The sequence below is a fragment of the Hemicordylus capensis genome, chromosome 3 (assembly GCF_027244095.1).
Source record: "Hemicordylus capensis ecotype Gifberg chromosome 3, rHemCap1.1.pri, whole genome shotgun sequence".
Taxonomy (NCBI): Eukaryota; Metazoa; Chordata; class Lepidosauria; order Squamata; family Cordylidae; genus Hemicordylus; species Hemicordylus capensis.
The window spans coordinates 9,916,457-9,934,760 of NC_069659.1; the positions used below are offsets into that span (position 1 = coordinate 9,916,457).

The following is an 18,304-nucleotide window of genomic DNA, read 5'->3' on the forward strand; positions in this document are numbered from 1 at the left end:
CCGGGCAGCCCCCGATCCCAGCAGCTCCCACTGGCTCTGCGACAGAGCCGGTAGTTGTGTGGTCAGCCGGCCTGGCTGCCCAGGGCTGCAGGCTTGATCGTCTGCAGGGAGAGAGGGCTAAGCCCACTCTCCCCGCAGAGCCTGGTAAGGCTGTTCATACAAATCGTGTGAAGCGCCTCATTGTTTTCTAAGCGGAATCTGGCTAAACTGACATTAATTAACGTCCTCTATAATGATTTAATGCATAGCAAAATCCTTGCTCCCCTAACAATTTTCTTTGCCACCCATTTGCTCCACTTGAAAGCAGTTGTTCTAAGCTGGCCATCACCAGGACTAGAGCCTTCCTGTTGGTGACTATTATGGAAAGTCCTTTCGGGGGAGATCCAGGAGATTGCCTCCCTTCCTGCTTTGAAGTGGGCTCTGAGAAGCATTGTTTAGATGGGCATTTGATTTATAACTGTTTTCTTCTAGTTGAACTGGCTTTATACTGTATCAGTGCTGCTGATCATTTGATAATGGGTTTTTAAAAAAACACATTAAATATTGTTTTGATGTCTGTCTGCTGCTTTGGTTGCATTTGCAGAAATGAATTGACAAAGACAAGAAGGACCACAACATACATGGAAAAGGGAAATCAGATGCCAATAGGGAGAGACTCAAAGACGGAACTTCTATTTAGGCCACTAAACTTTCTCCAATTTTGATTCAATTTTATAAAACTTGCTTTCAAGATAACAGCCAGGTGGGGTTTAACTCTGAAGTCCAAAGGGCACCCACATTCACATCAGGTGGCTGTGTGAAAAAATTTAAGCCTTCAGGTCAATTGTCATGGGCTTGCTATATCTGGAGCTGCATTTATCATGACAGAGACAGATTGATGCTACTGTTGGGATTCAAGCACCTGAAGATCCTCTGGTAACTTTACTGAATTATTACAAAGACTCTGCAATTCTGGTTCATTCACAGGATTTCCTCCCCCACTCCTCACTTCAGCAAAAGCAGCTATTGCACTGACTGGAACTCCAGAAGCCACCAGCAAAGAATAAGTGGTTGGCCAAGATTTGCGGCCTGGTTCTTTTTCTTTTTTAAAAAATATGGGGGTGTGGAAATGAATGCATCAGAGGTTGGTGTCCTTAGGGAAGAGGAAGCCGGAAGATTTAGCAACTTGGTTCTCTTTTGTGGTCTCCGAGGACACACATCCAGATAAAGCCTACTAGACATTGTTCTTTTGGTCTCTGCTTTGTTGACCTTGCCATTGGCTTGCTATATTTGGAACTGTATTTGGGATCCCAAGACACAAGGTGTTTATTCTGTTTTCCCCCTTTTTCTCTGTCTTTCCTTCAGCTTATTTTCCTAAGTTGGAGTGCTCCTTCTTTGTTATGTAAGTTTTAGTTTGTACTGTGCATTTTTAAAAAGGCATCAAAAAACCTAAATAAAGAATGGAGTGGCAGAATGGAGACCCCCCCAGACCCAAGTCAGGCAGGAAATCCTATCAGTTGCAGGCCTAGCCCAAAATATATTGAGTGGTAGAGCAGGGCTTCTCAAATGTGGGTCCCAAGAATCTGTCAGGGTACAGCTCCCATCAACCCCAATCATTAGGGCCAAAGGAGGACAGGAGTTGTTGCCCAACACAATCTGGGGACCCAAGTTTGAGAATCCCTGCAGCAGAGGCAACTATCCAGATATCTCAGGGTAAAGAGGAAATGTGGCTCAAAAGCTTCCAGGACCCCAATTTTATACTTTTATACATATATTTGAGCCTGTTCTGGCTGCTTCAAAAAGTTAAAGCTTCAGAATGCCATGCTACTATAAAAAGGTTAACACATCACTCCAAGCTGCTTAGCCTAGTCTCAGCTCAACTGAAAATATCAGTTGAGAGCTAATGTAGAGTAAAGGTTAGCGATGTGGGTAATGTAGAGTTAGTGATGGGGCTGTACAATGGGAAGGCCCTAATTAAAATTTCACCTCAGACACAAGCTCACCAGGTGACCTTCAGTCAAGCCACAATCTATATCAGGATGAAGCCACCTTGGCTCTCCAGTCATTGTTGAGTTACAACTGCCAATACATTGTGGCTGGGGATGATGGGAGTTGTAGTTCAACTACAGTTGGCAGGCCAAGGTTGCCTACTTCTGTTCTATACGATGAGGATAATACAAAAAGGTCTGTCTCACAAGGTGATTGTAAGGATTTCTGAGAGCATATGAGAAGTACTCATTATATGGCACGTCATGGTTACAAGTAAAAAACAAATTACAAATTAAAATAGAAATCCAGGAATACACAATTAAGTGCACTTGCCAAGGCTCTGTCCTGAACCTAGCCATAAACCTCATTTAATCATAGGAACATAGGAAGCTGACATATATTGAGTCAGAACATTGGTCTATCTAGCTCAGTATTGTCTTCACAGACTGGCAGCGGCTTCTCCAAGGTTGCAGGCAGGAATCTCTCTCAGCCCCACCTTGGAGAAGCCAGGGAGGGAACTTGGATCCTTCTGCTCTTCCCAGAGCGGGTCCATCCCCTGAAGGGAATATTTTGCAGTGCTCACACTTCTAGCCTCCCATTCATATGCAACCACGGCAGACCCTGCTTAGCTAAGGGGACAAGTCATGCTTGCTATCACAAGACCAGCTCTCCTATGTGTTCTCTCCACGTTTGCACTCCCTTTAAATAATTTACGTGGCTTTCCCGTTCTCTTGAGCCATCCTGTATAAGGGCTTCTGTTTGTAACTGCCATCTGGAAACTACAACCACAAAGCAATAGGGATTCAAGGCAGGGCACAGACCAATTGTGTCTTCAACGCCCATTCGTCTCCTCCCCTCAGATGGGGCTGCCTTGTTTGTCATACATTAGAGTTGGCGAATACTAAAGCAACCCAGACAGGAATGACAGCTGCCAGTTCAGATGTCAAAAGGATGCTTGTGGCGTTCTCACCACCAGGTGGAACACCACTCAGGGCTATGTGCACCCAAGAAGCAGGGGAGGCGAAGACACACCAGGGAAAGCCATCCGTCCTCCTCTACTACAAAACCTGCCAGTGAGCGCATCTCAGTTTTATCTGGGTTCAGCTGTAACAGGGAACTGCAACCTCGGGCCAGTTTTCACAGTCTTTGTAGCAATATTAAAAGAGGCAAATAGCTGCAACTTCGACTTAGTTCAGTAGGGAGGGAGCCATCGCTCAGCAGCAGAGTGCATGCTTGGTGCACATATGGTTGGAGGTCCAATCCACCTCAAAGCATCTCAAGCCACAGGGTGGCTTCTGGGAAGTCTCTCTGCCGGAGAGCCCAGAGAGCCCCTGCCAGTCAGAACAGACAAGACTAGGCTAGGGGGACACAAGGCCAGCTTCACTTATACTGTATCTGGATAGTCATCAACTGCAGAAAACGGTTTCTTCTCCAGAAATGAGGGGAAGTCTGCAAGAGAGATCATCGTAAACCCTTGTTTTAAACTGGGCCAAACCAATGAGGACTGTCTCCAAGTTCGTCTGGCAAGTCCGCAGCTGAGCAGGGATTTGATCTCAGGCCTCCAACCACCTGACTACCCCCAGAGGGCAGCTGTTTGTTGCTCAGACCCACCCCTATCCAAAATACCCAGAGCTTGTCTCAATCATAACTAGGAACATAGGAAGCTGCCATATACGGAGTCAGACCATTGGTCGATCTAGCTCAGTATTGTCTTCACAGACTGGCAGCGGCTTCTCCAAGGTTGAGGGAATCTCCCTCAGTCCTATCTTGGAGATGCTGCCAGGGAGGGAACTTGGAACCTTCTGCTCTTCCCATAGCATCTCCATCTCCTCAGGGGAATATTTTACAGTGCTCACACTTCTAGTCTCCCATCCATATACAACCAGGGTGGACCCTGCTTAGCTATGGGGACAAGTCATGATTGCGACCACAAGACCGGCTCTCCTCTTTGAACTAGCTTCCCTCCATAATTATTTTAACCATAATTATTTTACAGTGCAGTGGTAACTCAGAGCCATAAATACATGGCCGAGGAAAGGAGGAGAGCTAGCTAAGTAAAAGATTGCCCTATGCTCAACTCTGCAAAGCTGCCCTTGTGTTTAAACTCTACACTCAAGTCACACTCTCTCTCTGGGGCAAAGCTCTGCTGATCTTCTGCACAAGGCAACACTTTTATTTTACCTTCGCTGTCTGAACTGGAAAGCCTGCGCTTGTGGACTCTTCTCAGCTCTTTCCCATATCGGAAGCTCTTCTGAGAGCCCTCACTTTCAGAATCTTCCTTATAGTTGACTTGTCTCTTCTGATTCCGCCGAGATCTTCTCCGCCTGGTTTCCAGGTAATCTTCGTCGCTGTAATCTGAAGAAATATCACTTTCTGTGCAAGAGAAGGGACCAGGGAAGGAAGAGAATCAACCACTGTAAGTGTAGTCAATAGAGTGGAACAACCAGTCACATTCCCAACACATCCAATTAGATAGGGCTAACCCAGGGGTATTCAAACATGAGTCCCCAGATGTTGTTTGATTATATATCCCATCATCTCCAGTCACAGTGGCCTTTGGCCATTTGAGCTAACCGACTATCAGTCCTTTGAGAAGAAAAATTGCCAGAAGAAACATTTCAGGGCAAACTCAGTCTTCTCATTTCTTTCATATCTAAACATACACTTTAAAGACTTCCAACAGGGACCACAACTGGTACCCTGGGGCTCAATCCAGCCTCAGGAGCTGTATTTGGCCCAAAGGATCTTTAGTTCCCACTCTACTCGGGGGGAGGGGGGGATGTTATGATCGGCCCACTGTCCCATGGTGACCTTGGGACCAGATTGCAGTTTTCCTATTGTGAGTGCTTTGCTGGAAGCAGAGTACAGATCCAAAAAATAAATATAAAATGTCTAAATGTGTGTTCTAAAGCTGTTTTATCTTCAGTAGTAGCTGGCCAGCAGACCACACTACTGTAACTGGATATTACAAGCTGGACACTGAGAAGAGGAAGAGGCTAGATATGCATGTGCTGGTTAAGTCTGAAAGCCAGGACTACCAACTGGGGTTTATGAAAGACATGGCAGGTCACATCTGACGCACAGGGTGGATAAAAATCAATGATCATAAAAAAAACCCCTCATCTATAATAGGTTTCTACTTTTAAAATAACCTAGTTTAAACTGAAACCAGAATTTAATGTGAACATACTATATCTTAACACTAATTTTATTCTCCTCTTATGAGCACAAAATAACTATTTTCTTTTCTAAAGAGAAAGCGACAGGGAACGAAACTTCTTCACCCACCACCATACCCTGTAATGGTTTATGTGCTTATTATCATGGTTTGATGCTGGGGGCCAGGGGGTGGGGAGGGGAGGGGAGGCAGGGATGGCAAGTCAGCACAGGTTCCAGCTGGGTGATCTTTTACGGCTAGTTTATGTCGAAGTAACTACCTGATATCTGCCACTGGCTCAGAGTCAGAGAGCCAATCATAAATATTTATTACTCTACTTGCCAATTAAAGAACATGGAGATTTATCTTCCATCTTATGGAATATATGGAGTTACTGAACTGCCCAGTCACTACTTTTCGGAGGTGGGGGGATGCAGAACAGCCTAAAGCAGGAGGATCACTGGAAAGAATACCTTCAAGTGTGAATACCAACCAGCATCAGTCTATACCCAGGTGCACAACTCAAGTGCGCCACAGCCCACCATGACTTGGTGTGTGGGGGACAAGGTCAGTTTTCAGCACATTTATTACATTAAAATTATTTTTAAAAAATTAATAGCTGTGAGGCGGTAGAGGGCTGGAGTCGGGGGAAAGGGGGATGTGGTCCGTGGGCTCCAGCCCAGGGTGGGACAATTGGTCTCAAGTGGTCCACTACACGGAGCCGCCTCTGCTCAGCAGCACGACAGGCCAAGAGCTCCTCATGGCTCCTGCTGTTGCTCAGGATATTCCCACCTGCGTGCCAGCAAAAAATCCCCTACGGATGGATCCAGGCCCCGGGCCTTATCTGGTTCAGGCCTGGTCTACAAAACCCTGTTGTGGCTGCTGGAAACATTCTGAGGAAACCTCTTCTCTGAATAAAAACGGAAAACGTGGCAAATGTCAGCAGTGCAACAATGAGATGCAAGGCCCAGCTGTCAGAATGAAGCGACATTAAGCTACTGGGTTGATCACAGTCCTCTGTGAATGGAAGGCAGTTCCATTTGCGCAGGAGGGACATTTTCACCAATCCCACCCCATTCCCATGCTGTATGCCACGGCGGCGCTGGAGGGCCCACAACCCACAGGAGCAAATTTTAGGGGGACAATGTTGACTGAGGGAAGTATGACCATTTTTGCCTGCCCCCACACCCACCCACCCCGCCTTGTGCCAACAGAAGCGTCTTCTATTCATAGAATGACTTAGGATGCAACCCAATATGTTTTTATGGCTATAGTAACCAATTAGTATGAGTTTTTATTCATTCATTCATTCGTTTATTTACATAACATTTATATACCGCCTAATCAAAAATCTCTAGATGGTTTACAAACCAAGTAAAACAAACCTGTTAAAATACAGAAATTAAAACAGAACCAATTAAAAGCAGTTAAAAACAACCATCAAGATGCCAGGTTTAAAAAGGTGTGTCTTTAAAGCTTTCTTAAAAGGTCAGCAGAGAGGGCAAATCCTGTGTCGTGGCTGGGAGCGGCTACAGAGAAGACCCGGCTCCAAGCCGTCGCCAGATGAGCTGGCAGCAACTGCAGGTGGACCTCTCCAGATGACCTTAACAAGCGTGGGGATCATGCAGAAGGCGGCGCTCTCTTAAATAGCCTGGGCCCAAGCCATTTAGGAAGTATCTAAATAATAAATGGAAATTTTTGGTTTAAATCAATAATTTAAATTGGCCTTTTTCCCTGGTGATTTAAACCAGTCCACCCACAGCATACGATTCAAAGGTTTCTGGTTCAACAGGCCTAGACTAGGTGATCCACAAGACAACACCAACCATTTATGGAGGGGAAACATGGTAGTCTATGTTGGAAGACACACAAAACAGCACAGAGTCACAAAACAACCAGTCTGTTTGAGGGGTGGGGGGATATCCATGATTCTAAAAAGTCCAATTTTTTGATGTTTTATGATAGAAAATTTATGCAACCTGGAAGTATAATCCAAAACCTTTGTCTATCCAACCCATATGCTTCTTGGACAAAACTAGGGACCCTGAATGAACCAAACGTACCAGATTCTCCACTGATATTGTCCTCGGAGTCCTCCTCTTCGTCGTCTTCCGAGTACCTTTTCTTGACTGTTTTTCTCCGTAGCCGCCTGCTTTGCCTCATTGGCCTAGAATGATGTCGCCTGGGCCTCCGCCTGGTAAACTCCGTGTCACTGTCATCATTTGATGGCTGATCCTCTTCACTTTCATCTAGGTTGTCATCTGATGCAACAAACTCATCCTGGGATCTGCAAGGACAAAGAATAGTGGGAAAGAGGCTTGGAACTAGAGAATACACATTAAAAATAAACTCAGCTTGAGCTGATCCTGCAACGAGCAGGAGGCTAGACTAAAAGGACCACACAGTGCCCGCCCCACTCTCCGATAATCGATGAGAATTGAATTTTAATTTGAGAAACTGACAGATGAACATGTTTAACTGAGGAAGATTTTTCAGGTTGTCAGGGGCATTATAGGCTTTCATATTATTCTGGGATGGCAAAAAGCCACTCTTTCTGTGGTTGCATTCACACAATCACAGTAATCCTGGTTAAAGAGTTAACCAGGAGTTAACCAGGATTACTAAGCCCTGTTGAGCTGATTGTGAGAACCCAGGGTTTCAGGGAAACCCTGGTCAAACTGCTGAGGTTGAACCACATTTAATTAGGGTCAGATCCTACCCTTCGCTGATTCTGAACTCATCCTCGCTCTCTTCCTCGTCGAGGTTGCTGTCACTGTCCAGGTCGTTCAGCCGCCGCCGTTTCTTGCGGCGAACTGTAGCAGCCCTTGGAGGCCGCTTGCTTTCTTTCCTTTCTTCCTCCAGGATGGTGGAAATGTCCTTCCCACGATGCCCTGTGATGTTAGCCATGTCCTTCCCTCTACCACCACCTACATTCAGGGGGATCAAGACAATGGCGACTGTGAGTGAGGTCTTCTTTTTGACTCTTCCTATGCAAACTTTGTTTCCTTCCCACTACTTTCAACCTCCCCTCCATAGAAGGTAGCCAAGGCCAGGCCTGCACATGCCTGCATCTGCTGAGTCAAAAATGTGCATGTCTGAGTCTGCTGAGTCATGTCTTCCTTGCCTCCACGAAAAGCTGAACATTTAAGCAAGGCTAGATAGGAGAATGATATCCAAGTTGTTCATTTAATTCGTCCTCCCTCCAAGGAGCATATGCGGTTCCCCTTCTCCATTTTTATCTTCAAGAACCTTGTGAGGGAGATCAGACTGACAGATAGTGCTGAGCAGAGCTCTGAACCCAGGTCACCTCAGTTGAAAAACTGGACAAGAAAGAGAAACCTGAATTCTGCTACCTGCAGGCACTGTGCAAACCAAGTCAATTGTGGTGCTTTTCTGCTCTTGTGTAAAATGACAAAATAACCAAAGCCTTGAGTATAAGTTGACTATATACCGCATCACAATTTAGGATTACACCACCCACAAATGCCAGACACCCATATATATATAAATACGTGTATTTTTAAAAAAACAAACACTGTTCAAAAGCAGCCTAAGAAGACATACCCCCTCCATCAGCCTCCTTGATGTCATCCTCTATTGCTTCATCAATTGCTTCATCAAACTCATCAAACCTAGAAAAATAAATTTACTAATTAAAGTGCACTTTAATTAGTAAACCATATTTCAAGGAATACGCTGGCAATATGTATAACGTATAAGCAACGAAAGGTTCAAAATGCATCAGTGGCTTGTTTCCGATATAGGAATTATGGCTCTACAAAATGCAGTTCGCTTTCACATAAGCAGAAACCACCACCACCCCACTCCTGCTAATTCTCATTCTCATGTAGAAAGTTCTCATTTTCAAATCCACATCTTATTTGCCCCACTCTTCCTGCAAGAGACTATGAAATTAGAATATATTTACAGGAAATGAAATGAAATTTGCATTGTTTATATGATTTGTTGGCTCTCTTCAAGTAAAAGAAACAATCTGAACCAAAATTCCACATTGCAGTAAATCAACTCATGCCAGCAGGGGGTGGGGGAGGAAGACGAAAGAGAATCAATTTGTATCTCAGTCTCCTGGAGGGACTGCCCACTGAACCAACAAATAAAACTCCAATTCATGTTTGCACATTTCCTCTATTTCATACAACCCCACGTATTTATTTATTTTCAAAAGAGAGACATCCCAACAGAAGTGTTTTCTTGTAGACCCTGCAGCATTCCCTCTTAAAGTGTTGATCAGGTCACAGATAATTCCTGTACAACACATACCTCCCATAAATATTAATTTTCAGGTGAACCTATATGCTTTTTATCCTGCATATCTTTCTTTTTTAAAAAAGGCACAAGGCAATTAAGAAAATTTAAATACTTGATATAAACTACTCATCTTGGGTCCCCAGCTGTTCTTGGACTACAACTCCCATAATCTCTAGCCACGATGGCCTTTGGCCTTAGTCCAGCAACATCTGGGGGCTCAAAATTGAGAACCCCTGAACTACAAAAATACAAAACAAAACACAATAACAAAAAACACAAATGCTATTTTTCTGCAATCACACAGAGGGATCAAACTACAAGGATTATTTATTCATTATATTTCTATATAACCCATCCAAAATATCTCTAGGCAGATTACAAAGACAATTAACTATATAATATATGTTTCCTCCCCTTTGTCCTTTCCAAAAGGAATCCCTGTGATTTAGCTGCTGAAAACAGTGGTCTGCATTTTATGTAAGTGTGCAAAACTATAGGGAGAGGGGGATAGAATCAGCCAACATTTGCTTCGTTTGTAGTTGAGGCAAAGATTGTCTTGCCGGTTTTCAAGTTTTGCTCAGAAGCAGCTGAAACAACCAATGTGAGAGATGCAAAAAGGCAGACAAAGCCAAGATGGTGCACTTCACACACAGTCCTGCTGTTGAGCATAATACAGTGCAAGTGTGATTTTTACTAACAGGCTGTGAGCCTTTCAAACTGCCGTGCTTGCAGAATGGCTTAATCCTCCTGGAGGACAGTCTGATATCCTGGGGCGAGAGGGAGCTTCTGCTGGGTCATCACTTTGCCTCATCTGTCAGGGACGTGACAAACTGGTCTGGAAAACCCAGCACACAGCCTGGTGCTTCTCACTGACCAGGGCCAGCTTCCCCCACACAAAGAGGAAGGATTTCAGCTCCATACGGTTTCTGCAGTTAATGGAGGTGACTGTAAAGTATCCAGAGCCAGGCTGTGCTTCCTCACACATTTTCAGCCAGCTGGATGGGAAGGAGAATTGACCAGCATAACCACTGTGTCCTTAAAAGGTGAAGTAATCCAGGTGGGTGAGGGGGAAGGACAGTATACACAAATGCATGTAGCGAAGGTCCAGACTTTTCTTTCTTTTAGCCCCCCCTCCCCCAGCAAACTAGCTTACAATTAAAAAAAAAAAACACCATTTGAAACAAATCCACACAAATAATAAAAGCAGCAGCGGCAATAAACAAATACAAAACCATATGAAATCTGGACCATGAGGCACCTTTTTAAGGTGGTAAATGGTAGCCCTCTTATATTTAACCAGGAGAAAGCAACTGTTTCTATTCAGCACAGTGCAGCATCTCTAGACTCCAGGAGCTGCTGCTGCTGCTGGTGGTGGTGGTGTGTGTCTGTCCTTTGGGACAGGAAACCATTTTCCTCGCTCATTTTTTTTGCTGCATAAGCCATTTTGAGAAACCTTTTTCATTTTGAGAAGTAGTATACAAGTATTTTTAATAGCAGCAACACACACTCTTTATGTGGCAGACATAGGGGGGGCAATTAAGAGCCCACTCGTTCCATGGGGTGAAATCTCACACAGCATTAGGCAAACTTGTGAGTTGTTACTGAAAGTACCAAAGTGGAAGGAAGGTTCTGCAGGGGTAGAAAAGGATCCCCAGCGATGACAGGCTCTTCCCCCTGATCCTTGCAGAAAAATGGTGTGCGGGGGGCGGTCAGAATGATCCTCCATCCCCACCTCAAACTGCCGTAGGGGAGGGCAGCACGTCCAAAGTATCCTCATGCCAAAGATACTTTTTACCTGGTAGTAAAAAGCAGGCAGCAGGTGCTGCCACTTTGCCTGCTGTAACCAGTCTAATTCCTCCCCATCCCCCTTGATCATTTCAGGGACTGGGGGTGTGGGGGGGTTGACTGGAAACGTCTCTCCTCTACCAATGAAGCAATTCGGAGAGTGGCTTAAAGTGTGGTTAGATTTAGAAGTGCACCTTTTGTCTAGCTCATTCCTCTCCCTGTCAGTCACCCTCCTCTACCAAAGATTGGGATCAGACTGCATACTTTATCCAAGTCCCGCCCTCCATGCTTTAAGGACATGAAAAGCTGAACTGCAGTCAGACTCCCTCTATTGCAGAGGCAACAGTGAGTGAGTGAGTGTGTCCACCTGCAATTCCCACTTGTGCATTCTCACCTGGAGACACAATATCTTTTGCACTCACTCCAAAGAGTCAAAGCAGTTGTTTACCTGTAGCTTATGCACTTCCGTTGCCTAGTTGACCTCCTTTCAAGCAGCTTTGCCTTGGATTTTTTGGAATCTTTCTTCTTTTCTTCCACACCTTCAGGTATTTCTGGCTCCTGTTGAAAAACAGGCAATCCTGAAACAGCTACAGCCAACGGGACAGGTTCCCTCTACACTCCAAATGGACAAGCTCAGCCTTTATCCTCTCCATGATCACTGAGAACAATCTGTTGCATACAGAGCTGAGCATTTCCAGTCCCCGCAAGCATCTTGCTGTTACTAACCAATGCAATGAACAGGGTCTCACAATGTTGAGTTTGATCTAGCAACAAGTGTCAAGATTAAGATGTCAATTCTGATCACTGTGGCAGGTTTCTAGCTTTGAAAACGGCAAAGGCAGGCTTGCAAATGTGCATGCTAATGAGATTTCGGAAGGAGAGAGATATTAGCTGAACTGGATTTCTGGGGGCCAGTTTTCACAGTCCTGCCTAGTTCCTTGCCCCTCCTCATCAGTAGCAAGGGCAAAATATATTGGACAAAATGATGTCTGCAAATTGGCTTGCTCTGCATAATGTATGCACTGTGGAAACTCAGCCCAAGGCAGGATGTTGATTGTTTGTAGGACAAAGTACACAAATCCTGACTCTATACCTGAAAATGAAAAATTGTGTCAATTGATCGATTTCACTTACTTGTGGAGGAATGATGTTCTCGATACTAATACCCACATATACAAGGCGTTCTTTCCTTGGGGGGGAAACAAAGATACGTTTACCAAAAGCAATTTCTTAACATCTGCCCACTCCCTTTTAGCCTTTCATTCCCAACCCCCGCAGCCTTGGCAATGGCAATGGCACACTTTAAACGGTTACAGACTTCTAAACAGCTGCTCACCATGGCTAGCTCCGAACCACCTTTCGCAACCATGGATATAAGCAGATGTGCAGATTGGGATATGGATCTGTGGCTCATGAAATCAAAAGCACAGACAGAATGCTAACTGTGGTTAGCTCTAAAAATGAAAGGAAGAAGAGAAAGAGCTTGCAAAGCGGGGGGCGGGGAGAAAGAGTGTGTGAGCAGAACACCAACAAGCCCACAGGGAGCTCTCAGTTGCCTAACCACGGCTAGGAGATGGGGCAGCATTGTATTTGCCCTGGGCCTAACACAAAGAGGAGATTCTCACGACCGCAGGAAAGTGGGCTATGGGAGCCTAGCCCGCTTTCCTGCGGCTGTGTAGCTCCCGGCAGCAAACCGCAGGAAGTACTCCCACCCTTAAACCGTTTATCGGATCATGAGTCGTTGTGGCGCGGCTCCATGCCGACTCACGAGTAGAACCCTGACTGGGAGGCTACAACAAGCCTCCCAGCACGGGGGTCTCCCCAACATGCCCTACACACTTGCGCGGGGCATTCTGGGACTTCCGGGGGCTGCTCGCCACCCCTACTAGCTCCGTGGTGGAGCCAATAGTCGTGTGGGTGGCAGATCTGGCCACCCAGGGCTCGGTGCTGGATCAACTGCGGGGAGTCCGGGTCAAGCCCGCTCTCCCTGCAGAAGCCCTGCAGGCTCTACACACGGATCGTGTGTAGAGCCTCAATGCGTCAGTATATGGCCTACTAAAAATGTATATGGCTTCTAACTTCTGTAGACTTATTGGCATGACTGGGTTTATACATCTTCTCCTTTCCCAACGTCTCCTCATACACTTTAATCTGCGAGCTTTTGGGGAAGGGGATCACTTTACCATCTTTATGTCTGAGATACCACCTTCTACTCTTAGGGACATAAGAAGCTGCCCTATATGAGCTCAGACCATCGGTTCATCTAGGCCAGAGGTTTCTCCTCCAAGGTATTAGACAGGATTCTCTCTCATCACCTACTCCTTTGACCTTTTAACCATGAGATGCCAGGGATCAAACCTAGAATTTTCTGCATGCAAACCATGTGGTCTACCACTGACAGCTCATCCTCCCAGCCCTTAGGATAGGGAGGGATACCAAATAAGTATCAACAATATTTTGCAATGTGTTAACACCTGGGTGAATACCTGAACCAATGTCAGTGCAAACCTTGAAGAATGCAAAGTGAAAAACTGGAGGTGTTAAGAAACCAGGCCTCAGTCATAAGCTTCAACGAGCACAAAGACCACCAATATTTTTACTTTTCAGCAAAAAAGAAAAAAGTTGAGCCTGAAACAACACCGGCACCCTCGAATGCAGCAATCAGCACATTTTACTGCCCTTCTGCACTTACGACTTCAATGTTTTCACTTTAGCCACAAAAGAACTTGGGGTGTGCTGTGATCAAACACCATGCTGCACTTTTGCCCCTATACTGCTTTGACCTTTCTGTTCCCCAGCAAAATGGCCACCATAATTGGCTTTAAGAAAGCCACACAATGATTGCATTGGCCTCAGAAGAACATATCTCTCAATCCTGCTGAGAAAGTTCCCTGTATATTATTATTATTATTATTATTACATTTATATGCCGCTCTTCCTCCAAGGAGCCCAGAGCGGTGTACTACATACTTGAGTTTCTCTTTCACAACAACCCTGTGAAGTAGGTTAGGCTGAGAGAGAAGTGACTGGCCCAGAGACACCCAGCAAGTCTCATGGCTGAATGGGGATTTGAACTCGGGTCTCCCCTGTCCTAGTCCAGCACTCTAACCACTACACTACGCTGGCTTGCTAACCACAAAAGCTCCCTACCCCAAATCTCAGCCAAGTAAGCGCGGAAGGCCGGGATGGTATTCATGCTGGTGTGCATGCTCAAATACTGCAGAAAAGTCAACCCAAATGCATGTGAAACTATCTGAATATCAACAATGTTTCCCAGCTTCATTATACTTCTTTCTGAAGATATGACATCATCTGTATCTTCCCAGGAGATACCAGCCCAATTCATACAATTCTTGCCCGCTTTCCCTACAAGATCCAACTCCATAACCTCTGCCTCCTATACTCCCTGCACAGTTATTGCTTCAGTCTCCTGCCCTAACCATTCCCTCTCTGTTGGCCATAAATGCCATAAAATACAGATCAACTTCTGTATCCTTGAGCACTGCTATATTATCTGGAGCAATCCAAGCCCTTCAGAGACAGTTGGATTCTGTGATGTTATTGGCTTTTCCCAGAGTAAGAGCCTCACAGGTCCAAAGCACGTTGACTCAGATGGTATGAGGCTAGCAACTGGTCTAACGAACAAATGTGCTTCCTGAAAGACTCCTTCAAGAGGCACAGCGGCAGTGAAATACACAGGCATGTGTTACCACTCCCTTACTTATAACAATGAACAGCAGGGGGTTTCTTTTCTTTAAATCCAGCTTGACTACAATTTGGAAGAGCCCACAAGATGGCTCTGGGGGCTGCAAAGCCTGAGGGCTGCCAGTTGGCCACCCCTGTTCTAAAGGAAGACCACCACACTTAGGACTGAGCTGTGCTCCCCATCCAGCTATCCAAGTCTGTACCATATTTTTAAGCAGTCACCGTTGGTAGCTAGTGCTGTTGCTGAAGAGGAGCAGCATCCCAAGACTTGTGAGCCAAGAGCTACCTACCTACTGGGCAGAGCCTCAGAAATCTCACCACCATCACACCAAGGGCTGAACTCAGTCCAGGCCACTCTGCAACACCTTTTCAACAAATCAGCAAGTAGCAGGAAGAAAGCACTGCCCTTGGGATGGCTTTTTGGACTGGCTATCTATGGTGTCACATGAGTGGGTTTCTTTGTTTTGAAATGGATGTTGTGCTCAAAGTGTCATTTCCCATTTCATCTGATGTCTTTCATCCTCCCAAACCATGAACTGTTTGAAACTGTGAGCCCCTTTGAAAACAGAACTATTAATATCTATCTCTCTCTATATAATTCTCGTAAATGTACCCGTCGCTAATCCCACGTGTGGCAGCTCTCGCGAGAGTCTGAGAGTGAGCTGCCAAATAGCGATGGGGACAGGAGGCCCAGCTGGCTGTGGAGGAGAAGTGGCAGCCGCCAGGCCATGGAGGAGAAGTGGCCGCCACCAGGCCGGCCGCAGGGCCGAGAAGGAGCCGCCGCTGGGCCAGCCAAGGAAAAGCGGCCGCCACCAGGCTGGGCCGAGCAGAAGCGACCGGCCGCCGGGCCGAGGAGAAGTGGCCACTGACTGGCGGGCCAAGGAGATGCAGCTGCCAGCTGGTTGAGGAGAAGCCGCCATCAGGCTGGCCGAGGAGAAGCAGCCGCCGAGGGAAAATTAGGGGCACAGATGCTCTGCGCCATGTCAGCTTGTTTAGAATATCTGCTGTAAGCAGTCATAGTGGTAGTCAGGCTTGAGGGAGGACTAGGCCTCAATTAGAGTAACTGCTTGGAGGGTGGGCTCCTCCAAATAAGGAAGAAAGCCCGGGAGAATCAAATCCCTGTGGCCGAATCCAGAGTGAGGGGCAGGGTTCACTGGACAACTGCTTGGAGGGATGTGTTAAGAGTTCAGTTCTTCCCTGTAGGACTCGGAGTGAGGGGAGACTAACAGCCTTGGGCTGGGAACCAACTGGATGTTCCTTACCTGGAAATAAATAGGAAGGATAGAAGCCGGTTTAACTAGAGGCGTCAGGGAATTTATTTTTGTTTTAAGTGCTTGGATCTGACTGCATGGTTCTTGTAGTTCCTGGGGAAGGGTTTTATTTGAATGGAAGCAGCGATTGTTGATGCCTCCGCAGTTTCTCTGATCAGCAACCTTAATAAATCCTTGTTGTTATAGAGTATCACTCCTTTTGGGTCCTGAGATTTTTTTTTTACTTTTTGAGATTTTACAAATAGGGCCTTTTAGCAACCTAATGAAATGCCTGCTCTGACTTCCTCCACTCCATCCTGGGACTGAAAAAGTCTATATAACATTGGGCAGCTGGACAGAAGACTAAGTAGCTCAAATAAAGGTATCCTCACACTTTCTGTGCATATCTTGTTCTGTGGTACAGTGACTGCTAAGCCTTTGGTCTGGGCCAACATCAGCCAAGGGCCCAGAGCCCACAGAAGGGCCCACTGCTGATCTCTGAAACTACTTCTGTGCCAACAGACTTCATGTGGTGAAGGCAGAGTGACTCTTTCAGGGCCCACGCAGGTAGAAGGGAGCCCATGGAGGACAGCCTGCTGAGGGGCACCTGAAACCTGGAGCTGGCCCTGTCTTTGGTCAGTGAATGATGCTGGATACCTTCGCTCTGCACGTTCTTTCTTTTTCAAGATAACATCCAGGTCCTGCAGCTGTTCTTCTAACTTCTCACACAGTAGTTTCTATGAGGATAAACCAAAACAGAGTATTAATATAGTCCAAAAACATGTTAATGCAGCAAATTTCATAACATGTTCCCCTCACAAACATCTCTTGGTGTGAGGACCACGATGGCCAGGAAAGACTTCACTGCTGTCCAGGCACTGAACACGAGCAAGGAGGTTGGACTTCAAGGCCAAAACAAAGAAACGTGACACAACATTGGAAAGCAAACATAAAATGTGGGATTTCCCTGCCTCACAGAAAAGCACTCAAAATTACAAATTATGTTCTTCGTTTTACGTTGCATGGCTGCATTGATTTAAAATTTATTCTTAAACTTAGTCTTTACAATTAAACTTGGAGTGCCACCCCCTCCGAGATATGGTTCTAAAAAATGTCACCTAATCCTTGGGGAGGGTCAGTTAGACATAGGAGGAAAGTTCACAATGGATGAATGCAAATAAGGATTTAATATAAGATTTGTTAAGACTGGGCCCCAAAGGAAATATTCAGAGACAAAAGGAACCCATTTCAGAAGAGAATGATTCCATCTGAACTATATTGGAATTTGGCTGCAGGTGCTTAATTTCTTAAATTAACTTAAGAACAGCCCTGCTGGATCAGGCACAAGGAGGCCCATCTAGTCCAGCATCCTGTTTCACACAGTGGCCCACCAGATGGGAAGCCCACAGGCAAGAGGTAAGGGCATGCCCCCTCTCCTGCTGTTGCTCCCCTGCAACTGGGATTCAGAAGCTGTTGTTTTTTACATTGTGCCTCTATATCAGGCCTGCTCAACTATGCCCCCCACCAGCTGTTTTTGGACCACAACTCCCATAATCCCCAGATACAGTGGCCAATAGCCAGGGATTATGGGAGTTGTAGGCCAATATCTGTAGGAGGGCCGAAGTTGAGCAGCCCTGCTCTATATCAATAGTAGCCACTGATATCCTCCATGACTTTGTCTGTGCCCCTTTTAAAGACATCCAAGTTAGTGGCCATCACCACATCCCATGGCAAAGAATTCCACAGATCATTTATTTTATTTTGTTTTATTTTATTTTTATACCGCCCTTCCAAAAATTATGCGCTGTATGAAAAAGTACTTCCTCTTGTTGGTCCTAAATTTTCCGACCTCAGTTTCATGGGATGATCCCAGGTTCTACTGTCGTTAGAGAGGGAGAAAAATTTCTCTGTCCACTCTCTCTACTCCATGCATAATTTCATACAGCTCTCTCATGTCTCCCTGCAGTTGCCTCTTTTCTAAAGTAAAGAGCCCCAGATGCTGTAACCCTACCTCATAAGGAAGGTGCTCCAGGTCCCTGATCATCTTGGTTGCCCTCTTCTGCACCTTTTCCAGTTCTACAATATCCTTCTTAAGAGATGGTGACCAGAACTATATGCAGTTCTCCAAATGTGGCCATACTGTATGCAGAACTGTACACAGTACTCCAGG

General features: G+C 45.7%; 1 protein-coding gene across 4 annotated transcripts in view; it reads right to left on the bottom strand.

Annotated features, from left to right (window-relative positions):
- Nucleotides 1–18,304, bottom strand: part of RSF1 (remodeling and spacing factor 1) — a 93,160-nt gene that overhangs the window by 11,244 nt on the left and 63,612 nt on the right. For 3 of the 4 annotated variants that reach the window (XM_053305443.1, XM_053305444.1, XM_053305445.1), the window contains exons 9-15: nt 16,792–16,871; nt 12,314–12,368; nt 11,628–11,737; nt 8,690–8,757; nt 7,845–8,052; nt 7,189–7,412; nt 4,150–4,341 (exon numbers count right to left, since the gene is read on the bottom strand). In XM_053305443.1, coding sequence (XP_053161418.1) covers nt 4,150–4,341; nt 7,189–7,412; nt 7,845–8,052; nt 8,690–8,757; nt 11,628–11,737; nt 12,314–12,368; nt 16,792–16,871 — 937 coding nt within the window. Of the gene's footprint in view, nt 1–4,149; nt 4,342–6,370; nt 6,803–7,188; nt 7,413–7,844; nt 8,053–8,689; nt 8,758–11,627; nt 11,738–12,313; nt 12,369–16,791; nt 16,872–18,304 lie in introns of those variants that run through there. The other variant, XM_053305447.1, reaches the window with a different exon arrangement.